Raw genomic sequence first — 26520 nt, 5'->3', positions numbered from 1 at the left:
CTTCACCTAGAGTGGGGTGGGAATGCAGATTTTGCAGTATCCTTTCCCTGGAGTGGAGTGGGAATGGAGATTTTGCACTATCCTTCCCCTAGAGTGGGGTGGGAATGGAGATTTTACACTATCCTTTCCCTGGAGTGGGATGGGAATGGAGATTTTGCACTATCCTTCCCCTGGAGTGGGATGGGAATGGATATTTTGCACTATCCTTCACCTAGAGTGGGGTGGGAATGGAGATTTTGCAGTATCCTTTCCCTGGAGTGGAGTGGGAATGGAGATTTTACAGTATCCTTCCCCTGGAGTGGGATGGGAATGGAGATTTTGCACTATCCTTCCCCTAGAGTGGGGTGGGAATGGAGATTTTACACTATCCTTCCCCTGGAGTGGGGTGGGAATGGAGATTTTGCACTATCCTTCCCCTGGAGTGGGGTGGGAATGGGAATGGAGATTTTGCAGTATCCTTCCCCTGGAGTGGGATGGGAATGGAGATTTTGCAGTATCCTTCCCCTGCCATGCCTACCAAGCCACACTAAAAAAAATTGGATTTCACCACTGGAGAAAACCCCACTCCTTACCCCAGTAGCACTGATGATGCTACCTAATCTGGGTAATGAAACGCCTGCAAGAAAACAAGCAAGCTCAGAGAGCACCAAGGACTCATCGAAGAAGGTGTTTAGGATAACTTTTAGGAGCGGCTGGGCTGCTGTATCACTCTTCCTTTGGTTGCTCTAGGGATGAAACCACCGGGGTGACGTTTTGCAAATTGATTGGCTAAAGACCGCCACGGGGAGAGGATGTGACGTCACGCAGGGGCGGAAATGAAAGCTACTGGCTCCTCTTTCATTCAGGGAGGCTTTACAGGGAGCGATGGAGCCGTCCGGAGTTCTCAGCGCGGAGTCCCTGCGCGAGAGGCTGCTTCAGGGACTTGGGGCCGAGCACGTGGTAAATGGGGTAGCTTCCCATGCACTGCCCGAAAGCTGACAGTCCAAAGGGCTCGATTCAAGTTGGCACCCTTTCTGCTCTAAAATTCGACTTAAAAAAACCTTGCTTGTTCTTTTGCAGGGCTATTTTTTACGTTGCTTTTTAAAAGTACACGGCTTAGTCATTTTCCAGCTTAGTTTTCGTCTCCCGTTATTCATAGCGTGCCATTGTTTATTTAAAAGTTTTGTGCCGCTTAAAAACATACGTTCTATTGAAAAACGCAAATATTTCTTTTGTAAAAAAAAAAAAACTTCCATTAAAGGGCTACAGGATACTTCTGCTTCTCTGACAGGATAAACTAGTTTTCATGAGTTGGTTTTTTCAGAATGTGCTTTCCATTATCCCCAGCGAGCCTAGACTTTAGAGCACACCAGGTTGGGGGAAAGTCTGTAGAGATCCTCAGTCATCCAGGTCATGGTGCTTTTTCAGGAGGCAACTGGACTTTCTTGTTTTTTCTTTGAAGACATTTTCCTTCTCATCCAATAAGTTTCTTCAGCTCTGACAGGATAGTGGGGAATGGAAGGATTTATAAACGCAAGGAATATAAATCCTTCCATTCCCCACTATCCTGTCAGAGCTGAAGAAGCTTCCTGGATGAGAAGGAAAATGTCTTCAAAGAAAAAACAAGGAAGTCCAATTGCCTCCTGAAAAAGCACCCTTGGGCCAGTTTGAGGAAAGATGGCTTTAAAATTTCCCTACTTTTCCAGAAGTAAATGACTTTTTAAAAATTATCCGTATCGATTTTGCATTATTAAGTTTAAGCTCTAAATCTTGCTCTTTGCTGGGGTAAGAGTGTGTTTGCTGTTTTAATAGGCTGCCGTCATACCAACTAATTTAAAAATGTCTTCCCAGAGTGATGGGAAATAACTTCATACTTTCAACAGAAGAATGCAGGTAAAAGAAAGAAAAATAATAGATTCTGAGCAGCCTATAAAATTAGGCCAGATCAAAATGACAGGAGCCTATTTGTAGACCTGTTCTAACTTTCTCTAAATTCAGTGAAATTTGATCCTTACGATACATTTAAGTATTCAGTAGCTTCATTAAATTCAGTGATAGATTGTTTTTAAATAGGCATATCAAGGATTATGTTATGGATATTTTTAACCCAAATTTTGGTTTCTTTTGAAACGGTTTTTCCTTTTTTTCCTTATTTGATCTACATTTCATTTTCTAATTATATATATATATAATGCACTCTTTTCTGAGATCCCTTCCATTTTTATTCCCTGTAATTTCCTGATAATAAACTGGCCTTTCTTATGCTTTTTTAACAACTCCTCTCAAAGTTTACTTCCCCATTATCTGTTTGGATATAAATAAAATGTATACAGGTTATTAAATGTATTATTATATTCTAAATTTTATATATATAATTTCTTTATTTTACACCCTATAAGGAGGTAGAAGATACTACTCCTGGGCGCTGTGCTACAAGCTTCAAAGTTTTGGTAGTTTCTCCATGTTTCCGAGGAAAAGCACTGTTACAACGACACCGGTAAGTGTAGGAAGAGCTAGTTTAGTCAGTGGGAGATGGACTGAACAGTCTTTTATTTTCTTATTGGTTGGAATTATCCTAACAGTTTTCCAAAACTTTAGAATGTTAGGAAATGAGGACTACAAAAACCAGGCATTCTTTACATTTATTTTTCATGCTTTCCTGCTTCCTCAGTCATCTTCCATTTTGTCTTTTGCTCCTCTATTGATTTAATCTACCCTTAATTTTAAATCCCATCTTTCCCCTGAAGTGCTCAGAACAGGGTAGATAATGTTCACTTTCTCCATTTGATCCTACAACAGCAGTGGTTCTGTGAGGTAATAGTTGATTTAGATTTAGTCCAGAAAAGTAAATGCATTCATATATACAATATGCTCTTTCTTCTGGAGTTTATTTATTAAATACTTTCTCATACTTTCATTATCCTGATTTAGATGTATAGATCTAGTTTAGAAATAGAAATGTATTGAACCCATAGGATAAATAAAATCGCTATTAAAAATAAAGGCATTTAAAAATTGTGATTCCCTAAGCATAGATCATACAAAGGCTGCCTTTTAATATGCTGTGCTAGTTTTAAAGGCTACCTAAATCGCACATGATTATGAGATACCAACATTGCATTTTAGTACCTCAAAATTGTATTCAGGCTACTTCACAACTTCTCTATGACATTCTTTTTTATTTGGATCCTTCCAAATATTTTAATAACAAATGAACAATTTATCTGCATTGTTTTTTATTACATTATTAACAATGTAAGGAAAAATAGTTGAACATCCAAAAAAATGCATAATTAATGGTATGATTGTATGAAAAAAGTGAATTATGTATTTGTCCCTACTTAACAACAGGCCTGTTTAGCTACTATTTGAAGTTACAATGTGATTGAAAATGGTCCTCACACCTCTGGCTGTTGCAGTGACCCCATGATCATATGATCAAGATTTGGGCACTTTACAACTAGTGGGCATTTATGAGTGTTGCAGCGTCCTGTGGTCACGTGATCTCTATTTTGCACACTTCACAGCTGGATTCTGACAGCCAAGGTAAATTTGCAAATCACAGTCATGTGATATCTCATTTAACAACTGCATCAGAAGTTAGATGTAGTCAGGTGCTGTCTTGCTTAATGACTGCATCACTTAGCAACAGAATTTCCCATCCTAATTGGGTTCGTTAAGAAAGAACTACAGGTAAGTCTTGTTTAATAATCCTAATTGGGACCAGAATTTCTGTCACTGAGCAAAGCCTTTGTTAGTGTGACTGCAGCACCTAGCTCCAGTACACCTGGTTGTGGTTGTTAGGCTGGGACTGTCTGTCATTAGGTGAGGACTTCAAATTTTTTCCTGCCCTGGCATGCTTGCCTCCACTCCCTCCACTTGCCTAACCCCCCACCCCCCATCTCTGCCCTTTTGGTTGTCCTGCCACCTTGTCCTCTGCCTTGCAGAGTTGCCTTGTCCAAGGCAACAGAGTGAAGTAAAGTGGTCAGAAGGGCAGAAAAGAGGTACAGGATTGGCAGGTAGGAGGAGATGAAGCCCACCGTGCAGTTGTAAATGCAGGCAGACTGCCAAGTGCCTGAATTTTGATCACATGATTGCAGGAGCACTGCAGCTGTCTTAACTACGGTCATAAATATAAATAAAATAAATAAATAAATAATTTTATTTCTATACCGCCCTTCTCCCGAAGGACTCAGGGCGGTGTACAGCCAATTTAAAAACACAACACACAACAATAATTAAAAATTAAAATAATTACATAGATTTGGCCGATTTAAAACCCCAAACATCTAAAATACCCCAATTAAAATTATTAAGTTGATAGCCCTGCCTGGCGGAACAACAGGGTCTTCAGTGCGCAATGAAACACTCGGAGGTCGGAGATCTTGCGTATTTCCGGGGGCAGTTCATTCCACAGGGCTGGGGCTCCCACAGAAAAGGCCCTCCCCCTGGGTGTCGCCAGCCGAAATATCATTCGTTCAGCACCATTTTACGTCAAATATTCATTGAATGAATAGTTGTTAAGGATTACCTATTCATATAACCAGAATGGTATCAATTCTATTTGTTACTAATGCCAAAAGGAAACATGTACGATTTATTTATTTAGTTAATTTATGTCTGCCCCAATCTAGAGCAACAGTCCCCAGCCTTTCTGGTACCAGGGACTGGTTTCGTGGAAGCCAATTTTTCCACGGACCAAGGAGTGGAAGGGGATGGTTTCATGAGCAACCTAGATCCCCTGCATATGCAGATGAAGCTTTGCTTGCTCGCCAGAGTGCCTGTGTGCCCCAGTTCCTAACAGGCCACGGACTGGTATAAGTCCACAGCCTGGGGGTTGGGTACTCCTCTATTTAGAGGATTCTCAGCAGAGGCTAAATGGGAGAAAGATACTGCTCTACCTGTCTGGGTAAAGCATTGTTTTAACTAATATTGTTTCTTTTAAAATATTGTCTCTGTTGAAACAAGCGGAAATAGCTATCACAGTGTAGGGGATGAGCAGGCAGAGCTGGGGGCAGAGTTAAGCATATCAGTTTAGAATAGAATAGAATAGAATTAAATAGAATAAGAATAAAAATAGAATAGAATAGAATTCTTTATTGGCCAAGTATGATTGGACACACAAGGAATTTGTCTTGGTGCATACGCTCTCAGTGTACATAAAAGAAAAGATACATTCATCAAGAATCATAACATTTAAAGTCCTTGCTTTCCCACAAGCGGTCTTAAGTCCAACCCCTCTTGAATTCTTTTGACTTTTATCTGGCACCAATTTAAGTGCTGAACTTCAGTTGACCAGATTCTTGTGTAGAGGCTTTAATAAATCTCCTGGGCTGCAGTCTTATGAATGGTCCTGATTTTTTGCGCCTGACACGCAGCTTCAGTCTCGGTTAACTGAGAATTCCTGTTTGGCTCTTCTTTATAGTGGGCACATTTGGTAATTTTACAGAGTTTCCTGTAAAAGGAACTCTGGGTGAACTTGCCAAGCCGTCAGCTGAGCTCCCCCTGAGGGGTGGCACTTCCATCCTTTCTCCTTTTTAGGCTTCAGAGGCTGTTAGCATTGCTTTCAAATTTATGAACAGTTTTATTCTTAGAAATCTTTCTAGAAATGGGGTTCTCAGTTAGTCCTCAAGTTACAAACATAATTGGGGCTCAAATTTCCATTGCTAACCAGGGTGGTTGCTAACTGAGTCGCACCCAATTTCTGACCTTTTTTTTTGCCACAGTTAAGCAAATTACTGCAATTTTTAAGTGAATAACACGCTTGTTAATTGAATCCAGCTTCTCCAATTGACTTTGCTTGTTGGAAGTTATTTGGGACGGTCATAAATGTTGATCATATGAACCCAGGATGCTGCAACCATCATAAATATATGACAGTTGTCAAGCATCTAAATTTTGATTATGTAATTGTGGAGATGCTGCAAGGACCGTTGTAAATCAGTTTTCGATGCCATTGTTACTTCACATGATTGTTAAACAAATGGTTGTAAGTTGAGAAGTACTTGCAAAATCATAATGGAGTTTATTTTGGAGGGAGGGATGGGCATATGAATTCATTGAATCATGATGATTAATCAAACTGTGGCTTAGCCAAATATGCAAAATATGTTGTTTTTAAAATATCCATCTGTTTTATTATGCATATTAGAGGTTGAATTTAAATTTGAAAAAAATGAGCTAGGAACTTGGAGAAATACATTATTGGCCAAGGGGCTTCTCCGATGCAGGCAGAAGGTAAAGCTGGGATAACACAACATCTTAGGCCAAAGTGAGCTTTGCCTATTTGGCTTGGCATCTGGTGTGAATCAAACTAATTGCAACGTATTCTTGAAACAATTAGTGATTCAGGTCTAAAGATATTAAGGGGGTGGAATGCATTTGCTGTCTCCCGATTTCCATTTGCCGTTTTCTGATTTTACTCTTTCTCTTCTTTGTCTTGCCTTAAGACTGGTCAATGAGCTCTTATCTGAAGAGCTGAAGCTTATTCATGCGTTCGAGCAGAGAACACTGACTCCTGAACAGTGGGCAAAGGAACAAGAAGCTAAGTGAGACAAGCTTCTTCAGTGACAAAAGCAGCAAATACTACAGAGACCAAAAATTCTAAGATGGTAAAGAGAAGCAGATGTGAATTGAATTTAGCAAGGCGGGAATTGCTTCAGGGGAAGCACTATGACAGTTTGAAAAAGCATGAAGCAGAAAATAAAACTGGAGAAAGGTTGTAAGATAACTATTGGTGTCATCTGTTTATTCCCACACCAAGTATCTTGGAGACCCAATTTAATACTCAGACTTGCTTTGGGTGGGGAAAAGGTAGTCTTGTCCTACTAAGGCAGTGTTTTTGTTTTCAATGTTTAAATTTTGAAAATGAACATTTTTGGAGTTCTTGATACTCTGAATTTGGTTGTTCACTTGCAGGCATTGTATTAGTCAACTACATAACATCATCAGTGTGTAAGATTTGCTGTTCATTTGCAGTAGCTTCCCTGCCTGTTTTGATAGGTGTGTAGTATTTATTCTGGTGATTCTTCGATTAAAGTACAGGTAGTTTTCACTTTGTCATTCAGTGATCATTCAAAGTTATGATGGTGTTGAAAAAACTAACGTTACACACCACTTAAAACGTTCACCATGTCCTTCAGTCATATGATCAACATTACAGTCAATAGTACTGTCCTATGCCAGAGGTCTCAAACTCAAGGCCCGCGGGCCGAAACTGGCCCATGGGGTGCTTAGATCTGGCCCACAAGGCTACCCTGGGAACAGCAAAGGATCAACCCGCGGTGTCTCTGCCAGGAAAAATGGAGCTTGCAAGGGCCCTCCTGAGCTCCATTTTCTCTAGCAGAGAGTTGCAGGAGGCCATCCCAGCTGAAAACGGAGCTTGATCAGAAGCCCGTTTTTGCTGGCAGAGCACGCGGATTGCCACAGGCGCTTCTGACATGAGTGATGTCAAGCTGACCATGCCAACTCTGGCCACGTCCCCCCCCCCAACCAGGTCAAACACAATCCTGAAGAGGCCCTCTATGAAATCGAGTGACACTCTGTCCTGTGCCTACCTTTGTTTATTTCTCTCGCTCCCCCACCCCCAATTGCAGAGCAAATCGATTAGATAAAGGGATTGCAAGAAAGTGAAGCTGTTTGTTGTTTCACGGATCAAAAGCAACGCAATTGTACAAATCTCTCCTTTGCCTGATGTTTTCCCACTGTTGATGTGATCACTGTAGTCTCAATGTGTAGAAGAGCAGTTTGTTTTCTTGAAATCCTTCTCCAATTTTCTCTGCTGGGGGTGAAAGATTGGGGATGGGAAGATCAGGCAAAGGGGAGATTGCCTAAAGAAATTGCTTGCTTCCCACACCCATCCCTAACCTTGGAAGAGCAGTGAGATAAAAGAGGAAGAGGGCTCAAGAGTATAATGTAGTGATGGCTAACCTTTTCCGGATTGAGTGCCCAAAACGTGTGCGCCCAAACCCCCCAAATGCAATGTGCGTGGGGCCCCCATGCATGTGCCCTGCCCCCGTGCATGTGCACGCGGGGCCCCCATATGCACCCCGTGCCTGCACAGCAGAGACCCAAAGACCAATTGGCCGGCGGGAGGCACGCACACATGCACAGCAGAGCTGAGCTGGGGCAACGGCTTATGTGCCCACAGAGAGGATGCTATGTGCCACTTCTGGCACACGTGCCATAGGTTCTCCATCACTGGTATAATGTGTCCACTGGGGTCCTAGTGTAGTTGCATTGCTTTCAATGCATGCAAGACAGCAGGCATTTCAAAAAGGTGGGTGTTTAGAAGGCAAAAATGGAAGGTGTGAAACTGATTTTCTAGTGGGAAGGCAGTGGCATTTCACTTAGTGGTGGAGTTGCTTGCCATCCTAAATAGGGTTGTTATGTAAGGACTATCTGTATTTTCTGTCTGATTGTTTGGTGTTGAGTCTTGCTGATCTGAATGTTGGCTGCCAGTGGGGATCAAATGATGCATCAAAAAATGTATCATCTATTCTGATCCAAAAAAAACCCAGCATAACGAGTTCTTGTTGAGAACTATCTGTCTCTGCTTTCCCTTTCTTAAAATGTCCTTTGTAGGAGAACTAGGTTAGTCTGTGGTGGCAAAAACCAGGAGTCTGGTAACAGTTTTTCCAACCAATACATTTTATTAACAAGCATAAGCTTAATAGGCACTGACATCAGAACTCAAAATAAGGACAAAGTAATACCAAGGATTCGGCCTGTCAGGACATCATGAGAGATCTCAAAATGTATATTTTTAAAAAACAAACCAGGATTTTTATCAGCACTATTCAATGAGAAATTCTAAAGCATTCAGGCAATCTCAGGTTTCAGCAATAGATTTTTAACATATTAGAATTATTAACTGATAGCCTCTCATTATCACCTATATTTGCATAACCAACTTGATTTTTCTACCCTTCTTCCTCTATCCCCCTCCAATTTAAATGAGTAACACTCTATACATCTTACGAAGTGAGCTGCAGCTCACCAAAACTTTGCCTTTTAATAAAACATGGTTACCTGGAAAAGGTTCTTCCAGGCTCCTCCCAATGTTAAAAAGTCTTATGTGGGAGATGAAAACTCTGCTCCTTACTCTAATTTCATTTTAGAGAAAAAAAAGCCACTACTGACCATTGATCAACTATTCAAATTGGCCCCCATACTTAATCAAGGTGATCTAGATTAAAAGGATCATGGGTTAATTAGTTAATTTAATTAATTCTATTACATTTAAAGAATTGGCTACAAATCATTGGTGAATACATGGGTGGGGGGAAAAAAGACCGTTCCATGGAAGATAAAGTGATCCAAGTGGGTCAGGATTTTAATAGCTCTGTTAGGCCTAGGGAGCCTCTCAATATCAGACATGGGCAGGAGAACTGCTTCCTTCCTTTCCCTTTGGCATCAACAAAATGCTGGAGTAGATTATTAAATTCTTTGCAGAAGTCAATTTGCTAAAAGGTGACAGCATTTTTCACACGTTAGTTAATGACCAACTAATTAAAATTCATACCTGTCAATCCAAATGCTTAATTGATCAGTTAAATATTGTAGCCCTATTAAAACAAGAGAACCACCCCCACACCACGTCCTCAAAAGCAAAATCTTAAGTAAGGGGATATGCAGCATTTTTAAAAAAAAATCCAGAAGAAAAAAAATTTGTTTTCTACCGGGAAGGAAAAGCAGAGCAGAAAGCAAAGATCCAGAATTGAAGGCCTGTGTGATACAACCCTGCAGGTTGTAAATAAGTGGGCTATCATCCTGAATGCCTTCACCAAAGCTAAGCGAAGAAGTATATTTCGTATCTTTTCAGGTGGAGTCTGTTAACCCAGAAAAGGGGCTCTGTCTGGAATAGACAAACTGAGTTTCTGCCCTGAGCTTAGGGTGGATGAATCTTAATAATGCCCTGAGGATCCACCCATTTAAAAAAAAAAAAAATCAAAGGGGCTTTAAAAGGCCAGTGAAAGATAATCCATTGTGACCAGTGGTAATATTCAATTTTTTTTTACTACTGGTTCTGTGGGTGTGACTTGGTGGGGGATCATGGGGCAGCACCTTGGTGTGAGTGACATCAAGTTGGCCATGCCCACTAAGTCACATGACCCCACCACCACCAAGCCACACCCACAGAACCGGCAGAAAAGTTCGGCCGAGTCTTCTAGCGTTCAACCTGGCTGTTTCTCTCCTCCTTCTCAGCCTCATACAAACAGAGCAAACAGGCAAACATCTCACAGCGCCAGAGGGACTCGCAGAAGGTCCCAGCGCCGTGAGAGGAGGAGAAGACTTGGCTGAACTTTTTTGCCTCGGTTCGCAGCGGAGCTGCTCAGAAGGCAGCTCCTGTGGCTTGTCCCTTTATGGTCAACCCTTCCCCCCCACATCGAAGTACCTTAACAGACTGCAGCAGCTGACTTCTGAGCAGCTCTGCTGAGACACTGTCCCTCCAGTGCAGCACGCCATTCTCTTCTGGGTCGCCGCAAGCGGCACCGGCAGGCAATGGGGTTGCCTGCCTGCATGTGTGCAGCTGACGCAAAGAACATGATGGAGGCAACAGTCACTGGACTTCACTTCAGGCCTCTCTTTCAGCCGGTAGTTTTTAGCACAAGAAGCCTCCATCCGCCATCTCTTTGCCAGCGGGAACCGAGCCAGCAGCAGCGGCTGCAGGCTTCTTGTGCCAAAAACTACCGGCCAAAAGAGGCCTGAAGTGAAGTCCCACCGTTGCCACCCTGTTCTTTGCGCCGGCCGCGCACCCCATTGCCTACCGGTGCTGCTTGCAGCCAGACCTGGCCAGGAAAACGGCCTGCTGCGCCGGAGGGACGGCATCGCAGCAGAGCTGCTCGGAAGGCAGCCGAAAACTACCAGTGGCTGGAGGCTTCTGGAGGCGGTCCTTCGGAACAGAAAGTGAGCAAGGCAGAGGGTGAGCAGGCGGCATGCAGGCAGAGGCCTGGGGCAAGGCCGGAGCTGGGGAATGGTGAGTTCCCTGACCTGGCCAAGGTGAGCGGCGAGCGGGCAGAGAGTCCAGGGCCAGGCTGGAGCCAAGGAATGGCGTGTTCCCCCGCCAAGGTGAGCGGGCAGAGGCTCCTGGGAGAGCTAGGGGATGGTGGGGCAGCCATGGCAAGCTCTGGGTACGGGCAGGGGGGTGGCTAGCGCGACTCGCAGGCTTACCTGTAGGCAGGAGGAGGCAGATCAGGGCCGCTCAGTTGGGGCGCAGCAGGCACGCACCACGTGGGAAGGCAGTTTAGGCAGGCAACTTAGAGCAGAGACTACGCATGCGCAAGCGAGGACCCACACAATGAGGAGTGGCAGGGCAGGGCAAGCGGGTGGGGCAAGCAGCGGGCGGGGTGAGGAGCGGGCGAGCGGCAACCAGGCAGGCGGGGGGCCAGCCAGAGGTGGTATTTGCCGGTTCAGTGAACCAGTTACAATTTCCGCTACCAGTTCACCTGAACCGGTCTGAACCGGCTGAATATCACCTCTGATTGTGACTCATGAAGTACCAGACCGGGAAGAGAGGGAGAAACTATTCCTTCACAATCCTTTCCAGCTCCAAGATGCGTCGCTCCTGTTCCGACACAGAAATTTGCAGTCGTTTCAGGTCCTCTGAGAACTGTTCTAAAGTTGGACCCTAAAGGACACATTATGTAATTAACTTTATTATGATTACTGATAGACTTGAAGAGCAGATTTTATTCAGAAAAAGTATGTGCTATCGCTCCCTTAATTTACAACTTTGACTCAAAGCATTTACTTGTCATTGTTCTAAAATTTCCCCACCAACCCTATGCAAATCGTTGCTCCGGCATAATATCACCTTAAAAAACTTGGGATTGCAGGGTACATAACTAGAACATCACCCTATCCCTACCATTAGTAGAGAATAGGGATCATTTCAAAATTCTGGAAATTGGGCCGGATTCTCCCATTTATAAGACTTTAAGGGGCAAAGACTAAAAAGCTGGGCTGTTCCAGTAATGTCAGGTCATCAGGTATACTCCCCCAAAGCCTTGAAGGACCACAAAAGGCAGATAAGTCTCTCATGGTTAAAGACACGCCCTCCCCTCCCTCCACAAAGGTGTAGAGAACATTGGGTGGTATTCCAGGAGAAGGTGAGGACCATGAAGGTCAATGGCTTGTCAAGGCCAATCCTAGACCAAATAGCCCAGAAGACCTAGACCTTTGGGTCTTCTCCGCCTTACCCCTTGCTGTGTCCTTTCGTGTGGAAGACTTCTCTTGGGCCCCTGCAGGAGAGTCTGGTTGACTTTGAACTCTCGGCTCTTCTGGGGAATGTAGCCATCCTTGAGGGAAAGGAGGATGGGGCTTGCGTTCTTGCCTGCTAGCCATTCCTCTGAGGTCAAGGCAGGATCTGGACCAGCTGTGTCAGGATACAGGTCCTCTTGGAACAGGTCTGACTGCAGAAACCGTACAAAAACACAGGCTCAGCCCTACAGCAAGGAAAATCCTCTTCTATCCAGATTTAAAAACATAAGTTCGGCTTCTCACCACACATCCCAAATGTTAGCATTCTATTCAGGGCAAGCTTTTGTCCAGGTAGTCCTCGACTTATGACCACAGTTGAGCCCAAAATTACCATTGCTAAGCAGAGCAGTTGTTAAGTGAGTCTTTCCCCCCTCCCATTTTACAACCTTTCCTGTCAGAGTTGTTAAATGAATCGCTGTAGTTGTTAAGTTAGTAACACACTTGTTAAGTGAAGCTGGCTTCCCCAATGACTTTGCATGGCGATCACATGATCCCGGGACAATAAATAAATATGTCATAAATATGAATCAGTTGCAAAGCTTCTGAATTTTGAACACGTGACCCACCGAGGTGGGTGGGTTGATGCAACAATCCTAAGTGTGAAAAATGGCCATAGGTCACTTTTTTCAGTTGTGTTGTAACTTCGAACAATCACTAAACAAACTGTTACAGGTTGAGAACCACTTGTATAGCCACCGGGAGCCAAATCCAGCCTGTCAGCTGATTAAACAATTGCCCAAAAGATTGTGAAGATACAGAAAGGAAAGCTGCTTGTTCAGTGGGCAAATGGCTACTGCTATCTCAAGAAATTGGGAAGGTGGCTTTGCAACTTTTATTCCGGGATAAAAGTTACATGCATTGAACCAAGACTCTGATAATTTTGGAACAGATGAGCTTCCTCAGTGAATTGGTGCATTTACCATGTTTCTGTAAGGAGTACAGATTTGAGCGAACCACAAGCTATTTAAAAAGATTTAAGTCACTGGATCAAAAGCAGGAGGAAAGCACACTGGATCAACCCAAAAGATCCAGAGATAGATTAGATGCCAGCAGAGGCTCTCAAGAGCTATATTGTCCCAGAAACAAGAAGTCCTCTTTACTACGATGATGACTAATAAACTGGCTGCCTAGAAGGTTATTGGACCTGAAATTCAACATATTTGAAAGGTATCGGATTGGGAAAAATTAGTGGTGATTCATTCCCCATCTTATGATTACAAAATTCCTAAATCAAGAATATATACACTTCATAAATTAAGTGCTCCTTTTACTGCAATGGCTGGATTCACACAAAGCCATATACCATGGATTGTATGTTTGCTGAGTTTGAGCTTAGTACATTGTATGAACAGTTCTGTTTTGTAAACTGATTTATTCCATCAACGTTAGTTTCACATTAAGTGTGCACCCAGCCATTCTCATTTGCTCAACCAACCCTCATTAACAAAGCCACGACTTGGCATGACATGCGAACCTATTCTATTGCACTCTTCCAGGTAAATCAAGGAATTCTGCCTCTCGGTTGCCAGCCTTACTGCTGTCTCATTAAGTTTCCCAGCTTTGCCTAGATCCCCTTTCTTCCTCCACAATTATATTGAGACCAGGTAATTTTATACAGGTAGTCCTTGACTTACAACCTGTCGCTTAGCAACCATTCAAAATTACAGTAGACCCTGAAAAAGCCATGTACGATCCAGATGCAAAGTTCTAATTTCCTTTCACACACACACACACACACACACACACAATCATGTAACAACATTTTTTTTAAAATTTAATTTATATGCCGCCCTTCTCCGGAGACTCAGGGCGGTTTACAATGCGTTAAGCAATAACCTTCATACTTTTGTATATTTATACGAAGTCAGCTTATTGCCCCCACAACTGGGTCCTCAATTTACCTACCTTAGAAAGGATGGAAGGCTGAGTCAACCTTGAGCCTGATGAGAATTGAACTCGCACTAATTGCAGGCAGCTGGATGTTAAATGCTGCCTTAGGAGGCATTAGCCTCCTATGCCACTAAGGCTCAGTGGACCACATTTACATCAGTTTGCAATAGCCTGTAGTCACATGACCATGATCTACAATGTTTTTCGAATGAAGGCATTATAAGGGACAACTGTTCTCTAGCAGAGCTCATGCTTCGCATAACAGGTAAGGCTTCTACCTGAAACTCTGGAGAGCTATAGAGCAGCACTGACCAACCTGTGGCCCTCAGCCTAATTTAAAAAGCAATCAGTTCATCCTCTTGGCAAGCTGCTGGACAGGGTAAGAAGAGAAAAGGAGGTTGGTCCAGTGGCGAAATGTAAAATTTGTTACTACCGGTTCTGTGGGCGTGGCTTGGTCGTGGTGGGGTAATATGACTGGGCATGGCCAACTTTTTTTTTTTTTTACTTTTAAAACCATTTTTTCTACCACCTCTTCAGCTGAAGAGGTTGTAAAAAAAAATGCTTTTAAAAGCCTCTGACGATCCCAGCTGAGCCGCGCGATCATCAGAGGCTTTTTTTTTTTACTTTTAAAAGCATTTTTTCGACCAAAGAGGTTGTAGAAAAAATGCTTTTAAAAATAAAAAAAAGCCTCTGATGATTACGTGGCTCAGCTGGGCAATGGGGTGGGGGTGGGGGGCAGGGATTTTTGCTACCAGTTCTCTGAACCACCCGCCTCCATCGCTACCTGATCGGGCGATCCGGTCCGAACCGGGAGCATTTCACCCCTGGGTTGGTCCCTGCCCGTATACAATTCCCCCAGGAATTATCCACAACCTTGGCAACCCTGAAGCAGATGATGCCCACCTAAAAGGATGAATGGTGCCAATGCAGCTTCCTAGAGAGATGGTTTCTTAGGCTCAAAGAGAAACCAGTCTCAGCCCTTTCCTTCCCTGATATGAACTTATTTTTCAGTTGTTCTCCCAATGCCTTTTCCTACTGATTGTAAAAGGTCGGTCCACTCTTACCTTCCGGGGCACCGTCATAGCAATGGGCTCACATTTCCTCTCGTGTAATTTGTAAAATCTAGAAGGAATAAAAAAACGATTCAAGGAAGGAGAAAGAAAGTCTTTGGAAGGGTCTCCCCTAAGACAAAAAAGTCCAGGCATTATTTTTGATTGGCCCAAGGAATCTGAGTGATGGATTACAACAGAATATACCCGTATTTTTCAGACTATAAGACGCACCGGTGTATAAGATGCACCAAGATTTTGAAGAGGTAAGCAAGGAAAAAAAAGTTTTTGCCCTCCCCAGCCCACAGGAGCACTCTGAGGCCTCCCAAAGCCTCTGCCTGCCCTGTTTTTGCGAAAAATGAGCCCGTTTTTCCACAAAAACGGGATGCACAGGGCAGGGCTTCGGCAGGCAAAAAATGGCTGTATTCAGTGTATAAGACACACCAACGTTTCTACCCTCTTTTGGGTGGGGACGGGGAGTGCATCTTATACTCTGAAAAGTACGGTAAGTGTCAGGTTTCTATTCAGGGATGAACCTTGCAGAGATTTTGTACCCTTGCTATTTGTCATCTTCACCTGACACCAGTGTTGGGGAGGGGGTGTAAATAGGGTGGGAGACCAGTTAACATCCCTGTGAACCTCTTGCAGGAATTTGGGGAGAAAAACACACATTCTCTACCTGGCAATCTCGCACTTGCTGACATCCAGCCCTCGTTTGGGCATCCATCCCCCTCCTCGCTGTGACTCCTTGGAAGTAAACATGGATAAATAGTGCACGTAGGGCGCTTCGCCAGTCAGCTCGAAATACCGGATGCTGCTGTCACCCTGCAGTGGATGTTGAGGTATTTGAATTTCTCCTTATTAAAGGACTTCTCACGTGAACCCCCGCTGAGTTCATCCAAAATGTTCCTTCTATATTTGCAATTGCCAGTCTTTTCCCTGCACCCAGGACTCACCTTGCCAGTCAGGTAAACCACGTTGGTATCTGGGTCATAATAAGGCAAGAGCACACCACTGCTTGTATCTAGTTCCTGAAGAGTCAATGGTTCCTCAGGATTTCTCTATAGAGGAAAGAAAGAAAAAAAAGAGAGGTGGGGAAGAGAAGAAAAGAAAGAAGAAAGAAAGGATAAAAGAAGGAAGGAAGGAAGGAAAGAAGGAAGGAAGGATTTTAGAAAGACATTTGTAGTGTTAGTCTGGAATAAAAGCCTTGAAAATTCAGAATAAATTCCTAGCCAGAGTTACACTGAGTTAATTAAGACAAAATCTCTTTGAAACATTTGCTTGCTTGCTTCTTACATCCGAGCTCTGTTGCCTCGTCTCATCCAAACTGCACTCCTCCATTTCCTTCCCAGTTCCTCACAGACGCTCACACTTTAGCCATAGTTCTACTTGAAACTAACGAAATGTTTGCAAGAAAACAAGCAAGCTCAGAGAGCACCAAGGACAGCTCATGGCAACCCTGAGCTATAAATATTCTCCCTTATTGATAGTTCTACTTGCAGAAAAAGCATGAAGTTCTTACAAAACATACTTGTGGGTTTCTGCGGTCTAAAGAACAATGGAAAGAGCCAGTGTGGTGTAGTGGTTTTAAGGCACCAGGCTAGAAACTGAGAGATCATGAGTTCTAGTCCCGCCTTGGCAGTGGTGGGTTGCCCCTGGTTCAGACCGGTTTGTAAGAACCCATAATAAAAATGGCAGGAGGCTCCACCCACTGACCCGAACATCATCATAGGTGATCTGCGCATGTGCAGAAGCTTCTGCACATGCGCAGAATGGCGCAGGCACGATGCGAACCGGTAGTAAAGGTAAGTAGAACCAACGCCTTGAGCAGTTGACCTTGCCAAGAAAACTGAGGGACTTGTCTAGCCAGTCACCAGGATTCAAGACTGACTTAAAGGTACTCACCCCCCCAAAAAGAACAATTATCCAGACTTCTGAGCAAGAACCTCTTGTTCTCTGGGCAGAATTTCAACCTGCCCCTCCATCAATAACAAGGCATCATAACTGATCTGTTTTATAGGGTTGTTATTAAAGCCTTTGGTAGTAAGTGAAGCATGTTAAGCATTCAAAATCCTATACAAAATACAGAAGATCCCTACAACACCAGAGTGAATTTCCTCTTGCAATGTCCTTGGGTCTACATTCTATTCTTTAAGAAATTGTTTGTTGTAGAAGAATTACAATATGCACAAAGGAGAGGATTTTGATGTTGAAATGGGCTTTCCTGCAATTTTCTTCCTCAGCGCAAGGCTTTGGCAATATCCATGCTCTTATTTTTCCTCACTGGCCTTATTTGAACGGTAAGGGCCGCCCACTTTTCAAATCACTTGAACAACGGGTGGCCACTAACATTCAAATCTTTGGAAGGCGTTGCTCAACTGCCACCTGTAAAGGTGTCCTCCACTCTCTCTGCTCACCAAATCCCAGAGGGCCACCTGTCGCTCGCTCATGCGGCTGAAACCTGTTGTAAAAAGCTTCCCATCCTTCACAGTCGTGACCCGAACAGGACGAGATCCCTCGTGGGCACGGGGCAATTCCTGAGGGTGAGAAAATGAGACAAAATGAGACTTTCAAGAGCAGAGGGACTGTTTATCACATCTGAATGATGAAGTCTCGCCCACTTCTGGACAGTGAGAAATCATCCCGTTTTGTTGGGTCATTTTCCAGCCTTCTCTCCCAGCACAAAATATGTCATTTGCCCAAATCAATATTGAGTGGGGAGTGGAATTCTGTCTGAACAAAAAGAAACATTTCTCCATGATAAATCAATCTGGAAGACATGAGGATGCCCACTAGTGGAAATGGCCTTTAAAAGCAGGCATGCAAGTAACAAGAAATACATGTAGTCCTCAACTTACAACTATTCTTTTAGTGACTGTTCAAAGTTACAACAGCATTGAAAAAGGTGACTTATGACTGTTTTTTACACTTACAACTGTTGTGGCATTCTCATGGTCACATGATCAAATTTTGGATACTTGGCAACTGGTTCATATTTATTTATGGTTGCAGTGTCCTGGGGTCATGCGATCATGTTTTGTGACCTTTTGACAAGCAATGTCAATGGAGAAGCCAGATTTACTTAACAACTCTGTTACAGGTAGTCCTCCACTTACGAAAGTTCATTTAGTGACCGTTCAAAGTTACAACAGCACTGAAAAAAGGGACTTATGACAATTAGTCACATTTATTATCATTATAGCATCCCCATAGTCACATGATTTACATTCAGAGGCTTGATAACTGACTCACATTTATGACGGTTGCAGTGTCCCAGAGTCATGTAATTATCTTTGGTGGCCTTTTGACAAGTCAAATCAAAGGGGGAAACCAAATTCACTTAATAACCATGTTACTAATTTAACAACTGCAGTGATTCACTTAACAAATGTGATAAGAGAAATCGTAAAATGGGGCAAAACTCACTTAACATATTTCTCACTTAACAACATAAATTTTGAGCTCAATTGTGGTCATACGTTGAGGACTACCTGTATTAAGTTAACAACTGTAGTGATTCACTTAACAACTGTGGCAAGGAAATGGAGTAAAATTCACTTAACAACTAGTTTAGCAACAGAAATCGTAAGTCAAGGACTACCATTAGGAATAATTTACCATGGCATGTAAGAAATACAAAAACCTATGGTGGTACAGGTTGCTCTCAACTTACAATTGTTTAATGACAGTTTGAAATTATGATGGCCATGGAGAAAGTGACTTGTGGCTCATCCTCAAAGTTATGACTGTTGTACCCCATCCTATGCAATCATGGGATTGCAATTTGGGGCTTGGCAACCAGCTTGCATTTACAACGGCTGCAGTGTCTTGCTCTCATATGATTGCAATTTGCAATCTTCCCAGTCGGCTTCTGAAAAGCAAAGTCAATTGGGGAAGCAGGATTCACTTAAAGACCGCATGATTTGTTTAACAACCACGAGTTGCTTAACAATCATGATAAAAATGGTAGCAAAAATGGATCCAGTCATGTGACGACTTGCTTAATGGCTGCATTGCTTAGCAAACATAATGTGCAAATGTTGTAAGTCAAGGTCTATCTATAGAGACTGTTTCTATTAAGGCCTTCACATAAATCCAGGGGTGAGCTTCAAAGATTTTAGTAAGGGGTTCTCTGCCCAGTTGCTGGGTGAGCGTGGCCATGGTGGAATGGCCTAGTCTGCCTCCTGCACCAAAGGGGGGGGCAGTTTTGCCCTCCCCGGGCTCTGGAGGCTTTCCCCGAGCCTCTAGGAGGGCGAAAACAGCCTCCCGAGGCTACAGAGGCCCTCTGAACAAACCTATTTCTGCCCTTCCCAAACTTCCGGTAGGCCCGTTTTTCACCCTCCCCGAGCCTCCATGTGCGTCCTGCACTTACCTGCATCCAAAATGGGCCGGGTGGGGACTCCTGGGAGGGGCGGAGTGGGGTGGGCGGGCCAGCCAGGAGTGAGAGTGAAGAGGGATTTGGGGGTTCTCCGAACTGCACAGAATCTTAGCTAGAGGTTTTCCCGAACCCCTGTGAACCCCCAGCAGCCCACCCCTGCATAAACCATTCCAAAGTCAACCTCTATCCCATTGAATTTTCAGATTTTGCATCAGTCAACGAGCATTCTGTGATTACCCAGCCTGTTCTATCCTCCCTAGCTTGTTATGGGGCTGCCTCTCTCTTTTTCTCTACAGATGTTCTGAGATTTTCTCATGAATGCTTTGGTTAAATGAGGACCAAAAGACTGAGATCATAGTATGGATAAATGCTAACAAGGAAGTCTCCAGAGTCAAAGCAGCATGCTTGGGAATTTGAAGGTACAAAAATCAAGGAATACCGTAAGTGATGGCAACGTTTCTGCAACCTTCTGACTATATACTTTGAAATATAAATCACTGAATTAATTCATGGCTGACTGGATACTTGGCTCTCCACATTGCTGATCTTCAATACCTATTAGCCAACACAGCCAAAAGTAAACAACATTAGAAGAACAGCAGACACTCCCTTTTGGGGACCAGACAAATTTGCTAACACAGGCAATTATCGATCTAATTTGCATTTGCTCCTTCTGGACCTGCCAGTTTTAGACTTTCTGGAGTGTGAAAGTTTTTCCTACATTTGCAGCGGTGCCCCCTGCCCGGGGGTCGAAAAGCCGCACATGCTTATCCCGGCAGGCCGTGCAGAGCAAAGAGCCGTCCTGGTTCCAAGCTGCACTATAGATGACATCTGGGTGCAACTCATCCAAGGAAATGGCCGCTTGTCCAACACTCACATCCCAGACTTTTACAACATTGTCGCAGCCTGTAGCAGACGGGAAGAAGACAAGACTCATGAACAGGAAGGTGGCCGATTGCAGTTGTTGCCCTGGGTCCATCTTTGGGCCTGATTTTCCTTACCTGCACTCAGTAGGAGGTTCTGGGCTGTTGGATGCCATGTTACAATCCCCACCCTTTTAGAGTGGCCTTCAAGAGTCACCACAGGTTCATTCAAAGATCTTGTAAGACCACCTTCAGGCACCGACCAGACCTAAAAACATGCAAGACAAGAAGTAAATAAGATTATCAGAGAACTGGAAAGAAAACTTTGCCAGAAAGATTCTGTTGCCTCATGTCTGCCTGCCTACCTGACTGTCTGTGTGATCAAGACCTAAAAGCGACCCAGACAAGAGTGGGCATATCTTTAATATTTTGGAGGTCATCTAGTTCGATGCCTTGAAATGTTGCAGAGAACAGATTGCATGCAAGTGACTCTGGAGTACAGGAGGCAAACTGTGAGGCATATTGCTTGCAGATGGTAAAAGATAACCTTGTTTGTCTGCCATCCAAATTCCCCATTCGGATAAAATTTCCCTTCATTTGATACTTCTTTAAGTATCCTTGTCTATATGTCATTTATTTTTTCCCACAAGTCATTGCTCTTTGCCCTCTCAGACTCTTCTTTATCTCCCAGAATGGGATGTTCAGCTTGTCATTTCTGTTTTCTTCCATTTTTTTGCTCACTCCTGATTTTTCTGAGGGAAAACAATTCCAGCAAGAATTGTTATCTACCAGTTGTAAGCTGGTGGGGGGCTGGGGGTGGTGGTGGAGCAGTGGTGGGTTGCTCCCGGTTCTTGAGAACTGGTAGTAAAATTGGTGGGAGGCTCCACCCATCTGCCCTGACGTCATATTTGGATATCTGCGCATGCGCAGATCCCGTTGCGAACCAGCAGTAAAGGTAAGTAGAACCCATCCCTGCGTGGGAGTATGATGGGGAGCTACTACTGAAAGAAACAAGACAGCAGGTTGGATGAGGGCTAATGTTCTCCAGATGCATTGGAACACAACTAATAAGCCCTAGTCAAAAGACTGGTGGCCCAGGATGACAAGAGTTTAGTCCAGTGGTGGGATTCAGCCAGTTCGCACCACTTCAGGAGAACTGGTTGTTAATTTTCTGAGCAGTTCGGCGAACTAGTTGTTGGAAGAAATCATTAGGGCAGAGAACTGGTTGTTAAATTACTTGAATCCCACCACTGGTTTAGTCCCAAATCCTAGAGAGGTTTGGAAAGCTTACTGCTACTTTAAAAAAAATCTGTGCACAAAAAAAAATGTTCTTGTAAGCAAGAAGGCAAGGTTGTGATCAGTGATGTCCTCAGGAACATAAAGTGCCTCTGGCTTTGTGGCGTCCGGGCAAACTGCTCCCTGGTGCTCTGAACCCAGTCCCTCCCCTCTCCTTCTTCCTTTTATTAATTTGACCACTTACCATAACAGAGCAGTCCTCGGATGCACTGGCAATAACATGGTCATTGTGGGGGCACCACTCTACATCTAACACAGGAGCTGTGTGCCCTGAGACCACAGGGTGGGCCTTATCCAGGCGACCAGTCTGCAAAAATAGGAAGATAGAGAGAATGTTAGTTCTGATGCATCAGAGGTTTATTTCAAATGGCAACTCTTACTTCCCATTGTTTGTGCTGTTTTATTGTATTCCATAAAACAGACATTTTACTTTGAGAACATGGCCCATAAGAAGCCATATGATGAGAACCAGGAGATCCAATTATTCCTGGGCTCAATGAATCAGTGTAGGTGATCAGTGTAGAGTGAGCAATAGGCTGACCACATTCATTTCCCCCCAACCTTCTTGAATCAACATCCAGAATTGGAAGAATGCCTTCAGAGTTTTAAGGCCTATCACAGGTACAAGTTGACCGGCATCATCCTGTCCCAATCTCCTTAATCTTCACTGCCTCTACCAACAGATGAGAGATAGAAAAGGTAGCTTCACACAAAACCCCAAAAAACCTGGTTTCTAAAACAAAACACAAGAGAGGCATTATTCAGATCAATCACTCTGAAATAGGTCTGTCTTCAGAATTTGAGCGTGCTAAGGTCAGCATGAATCAAGTACATGGTGGCCTAGCAGTTAAGATTCTGGATTTGTTGACCGGAAATTTGGCAAATTGGGATCCAAGCACCACATGACAGGGTGAGCTCCTGTTCTTGACCCGGCTCTTGCCTACCTAGCAGTTTGAAAGCATGCAAATGCAAGTAGATAAATAGGTTCCACCAGTGGGAAGATAATAGCATTCCATGAGCCTCAGTGTATAGTCATGCCAGCCACATGACCATGGAGGCTTAACCATGTTGCTGCTCAATAATTTATTAACAGGAAGAGAAATTCTCATTAAATGTTAAAAGTTTAAAACAGAAAAATAATGCAGCAGACTCATTGCTAGACCAAACTTTTAGCATCCATAGATACTAGGCATCTGGATTTTTTGCACCCTCCTCTTTTACTTCCAGTTATAACTGCTAAGATCCTTCCATCTCTTTCTTAATTTTTTCCCCACCCACCCCTCTTTCCTTCTTTAATTAGCTCTTTCTCAGGCACGTGTTTATAGATCTCTGTTTCCACAGTGCCGTCTAACCCACCCCCTTCCCAGAATCCCACATCTTTCTGCATTCAGGGAAAATAACAATAGAGTTGCTAAATTTTCACCAAGGCACTGTTTCTGTGCCTTTAGCTGGATCCACAGACATTACCATTGTCCCTATTTTTATCTATTCAGTTTATACGACACTTAACATGCTGAATCATTTTCATAGCAAATCGCAACTTTTCACTTGTGAAAATGTTCTGTTAACATCAATCTCTGTTAAGAGAGTTGGAAGCAGGATTCACTGCTGCGGGGAGGGGGGTTATTTTTTTTTAAAGTTTTCTTTTACTTCTTATTTTAATCAGTTGGCAAAGCCCTTAAAGCACCTGGGGCAACAGACTTGAGAAACTGGCAACCATTTGCTATCCTTTCAGCCATTCCCACAATTTGAATTTTAAGATTTTCATTCCCCCATTCCCTCTCCTTCTGTGACCTTCCCATCCATTGCCTCCAAGAAGCAAGAGCTGATCGGGCTGGAATTCGCAACCTGGAATCCAGGAAAAACATTAAGCCAATGGGTTGAATCTACTGCTACTTATCCAAATGGGAAAAGAATGGAGATCTTATGGCCACCAGCCTGGTTTACATTTCCCACACTGTTTATTGCTTGCTATCCCTGAATCTTCTCCATGTCATGCTGAAGTCATGAGATACATCCTAGGGGCAAGCACAAGATCCTCGCCAAGGAAGTCTGGAAAAGCAATCCACTGTCTTGACCTACATCTAAACTTTGATTTTGAAAGGGGAAAAATGTAACGGCTAAAGTAATTCATAAGAACAGTAGTCATCAAATTTGAAGGAAATTTTATGTAGCTACTGTGGCCTCCCAAGGAGACGCTTAAAACATAGAACTCGGCTGTGGGAAAGAGAAGTTACATGTTACAGAAAGCAGGAGAGGAAGCCAATCCCCTGCTACCAAATATAAAGCTCAGATTGACAGAGGATGGAGGCTTTGAGGAACCAACTTGCAAGCTTTCATTTTCGAATGGGTTAAACCACAGGGATGAGAACCAGGACTGCTGAGTTTGGGGATCAACAATTGAAGAAATGGAGTTTAGTGTGAAGCTAGAATCACCACGAGAAAGCACAGAGGAGAACTTTAATTATTGCCAACCGATGTCAGTTCTTTTTCCTCCTGCTGCCACCAAAGCCACTTCCTCTTCTTCATTTTTTTTCTTTATTTTTTTTTTTCATCTTATTTCCGTAACAGGTCCTAACCATTTAAGGTAAAAAGAAATCAGCAGTTCCACCAATCCCTGCCCCCTCCTTGCATGCTGTGCAAGTCCCCAGAAAACCACAAAAAAGCAGAGGAAGGGTAAGAAGACAGAAGTTAGATTTGCCGTTTTCTATGGGATTCCTTGGCAAGACACTGCCTTGAGCGCTGCTGGGAAGAAGACCTAGGATAAACCAGAAAAGCGTTGAAAGAGGCCTCAAAGCGGGGGGGGGGTGTTTTACTAATGTGGGGGTGGGCACCTTGGACAATGGCAGGACCAGGAAGGCTCCTCCACCACTGGCCTCCACGACGATGGCTAAGAACTGGGGGTTGACAGAGCAAAAGTTTCCATCCCATGTCATTTGAGAAACACGGATGTCATCATAGCATTGGTCAGCCTTCACCGGTTGCCCGTAGACATGGCGGAACTTACTGGACCTCACAACTTTGCGGCTCATGATTCCTGCAAAACAGCACATCGTTAACACCATACAGTCATCACTAGGAGCATGCAACCACCCTACCACTAGCACCATTTCCTTCTTGAAACCTTGAACCCATGTGAGTCGATGATGGCCCTGAGCCCCATTTCACCACCTGCCAACCACGCTAAGGCCTCTCCATCTCGGCCCAGCACCAATCCCACACAGAAGAACCAACTGGGATCGAGAAGATTTGATTAAATTTGCAGCTTCTAAGGCCATACAGCTGCAGAAGACCATTGTGCAAACCTCACCTCCTGCCTGAGCAGACCTTCCAAGGCCCAAATGCTTCCCACAGAATAGGAGAGTTCTTCAGAATACAGTAAAGCTGAGGAAAGTGCTGTGTTCAAGTCTTAGGCCGGCCAACCACCCAAAGATCCCAGAAAATGAATATGCAGCCTGGTCGTTTATTCACAAATTAGCTCTACCAGATCTATTTATTAATTATAAATAAATAAATAACACAGATGCAACCCTTAAATCCACACATTTTCTTCAATGGAGCTCAGGATATATGCATAATTTATATTATTTTCACAACCACCCTAAGAAGTAAACCGGCTTGAGGAATAAACATTTCCAAAAGACCAGCTAGTTGGCTTCACCATTGGGGAAAATGACTGCAGATCTCTTTGGCTAAACCCAGCCTTTATTTCATCATTCTCTGAGGACTTCCACGTGCTGGACTATAACCCCCATCATTCCCAGCAAGGACAGCTGGACATCAGGAGGGAGAAAGGTACTCTCTTGAATATGACATCTAGATGAAATGATGAAACGGCATCCACTTCCAAGGCTGCTGGCTAATGTGGGTGAGAAAGAAAATGCCTTCCCAATTCTAAATGAGACAAAGCGCCAATTAAATCGGAGAGGAAGGGCTTCTGCTGTCTGAACTCTAATACAGAAGTGTGCTCCCCTGTGACCTACCTCACAGGGCTCTGTGCTTTGCCCATCGAAGTTCTAAAGCCAAGATAAAATCAACAGCGCAAGATTCTCCTTGCAACCCATTGCTCTCTCAGCAAGAGCCCCATCCACAACACAGAAACACACTCTAATCCTTCTGGTTACACACACACACGCGTGCGCGCACACACACACACACACCCTGTGCACTCACCTGCACCTTCCGTAGCTGATGTGCCACACAATGCATTAGGAATAGAGCGCTCAGGCTTTTTAAAAGCCATCGCCCAGGAACAGCACTGGGAGGGCTATCTCTTAAAGGGCCAGCACACAGAAAGCTTACCACCTCTGCTTGTCATACTTTTTCTCACTTCCTCTCTTCCTCCCCCCACCCCTCTTTTCTTTAGCATCCTTTAACCTGATGATGGCACAGAATTGCTGCTTTATTTGCACAAAATACTGTACAGGCATGCGAGATGAGAGGGGAAATGACTGCCTGTTAAGAAGAATTATGTACAGGTTTCATCTGGATAGTTCCAAACTGTGAAGATCCTTTCTTTCCTGCTTGAAGAAGAGCCTTGCAGAGCCCAGAGGTTTTCTAACTAGCTACGTAAAAATCTCATGGTGTTCCATTTTATTTCTGTATCTATTGTAGCGTGAAGCTCTGCTTCAAATATTTACTTCTCTTCCTCCCTGATAAGCAGAGCCACAGAAAAGTTTCAGAAAATGATACCAGCTGCAAAACTGAGCTCCCCTCAAAACAGTACCTGTTTTTAGCCCTCCTGTGTGTTGATATCTCGTTCAGGTGATTTACCTCACAATATCACCCAGTTTGGAGGCTTCAT

At 43.7% G+C, this 26520-nt stretch overlaps 2 protein-coding genes across 3 annotated transcripts; one reads left to right on the top strand and one right to left on the bottom strand.

Annotated features, from left to right (window-relative positions):
• The first annotated feature begins 767 nt into the window (after positions 1-767).
• On the top strand, positions 768-6709 carry BOLA2B (bolA family member 2B). Its single transcript, XM_034419635.3, has 3 exons — positions 768-939; positions 2379-2476; positions 6429-6709. The coding sequence occupies exons 1-3, from the start codon at positions 865-867 to the stop codon at positions 6529-6531; spliced, it is 276 nt and encodes a 91-aa protein (XP_034275526.1). The 5' UTR covers positions 768-864; the 3' UTR covers positions 6532-6709.
• A 1901-nt stretch (positions 6710-8610) lies between these two features.
• Positions 8611-25982, bottom strand: CORO1A (coronin 1A). Of its 2 annotated transcripts, none has more exons than XM_034419631.3 (11): positions 25890-25982; positions 24551-24753; positions 21901-22023; positions 20559-20688; positions 20279-20463; positions 17597-17716; positions 16136-16240; positions 15859-16004; positions 15195-15252; positions 12180-12392; positions 8611-11608 (listed from the first exon to the last, which is right to left on the bottom strand). In XM_034419631.3, the coding sequence occupies exons 1-11, from the start codon at positions 25957-25959 to the stop codon at positions 11504-11506; spliced, it is 1458 nt and encodes a 485-aa protein (XP_034275522.1). In that variant the 5' UTR covers positions 25960-25982; the 3' UTR covers positions 8611-11503. The 2 variants fall into 2 exon arrangements, with proteins under 2 accessions (XP_034275522.1, XP_034275523.1); XM_034419632.3 differs by lacking the exon at positions 25890-25982 and adding an exon at positions 25700-25761.
• Between the last annotated feature and the right edge of the window lie 538 nt (positions 25983-26520).

This window comes from Pantherophis guttatus, chromosome 4, assembly GCF_059756535.1.
Source record: "Pantherophis guttatus breed Tessera chromosome 4, ASM5975653v1, whole genome shotgun sequence".
Lineage (NCBI taxonomy): Eukaryota > Metazoa > Chordata > Lepidosauria > Squamata > Colubridae > Pantherophis > Pantherophis guttatus.
Note: the sequence above shows the minus strand (reverse complement) of the source record. Positions and strands in the feature narration are given on the sequence as shown.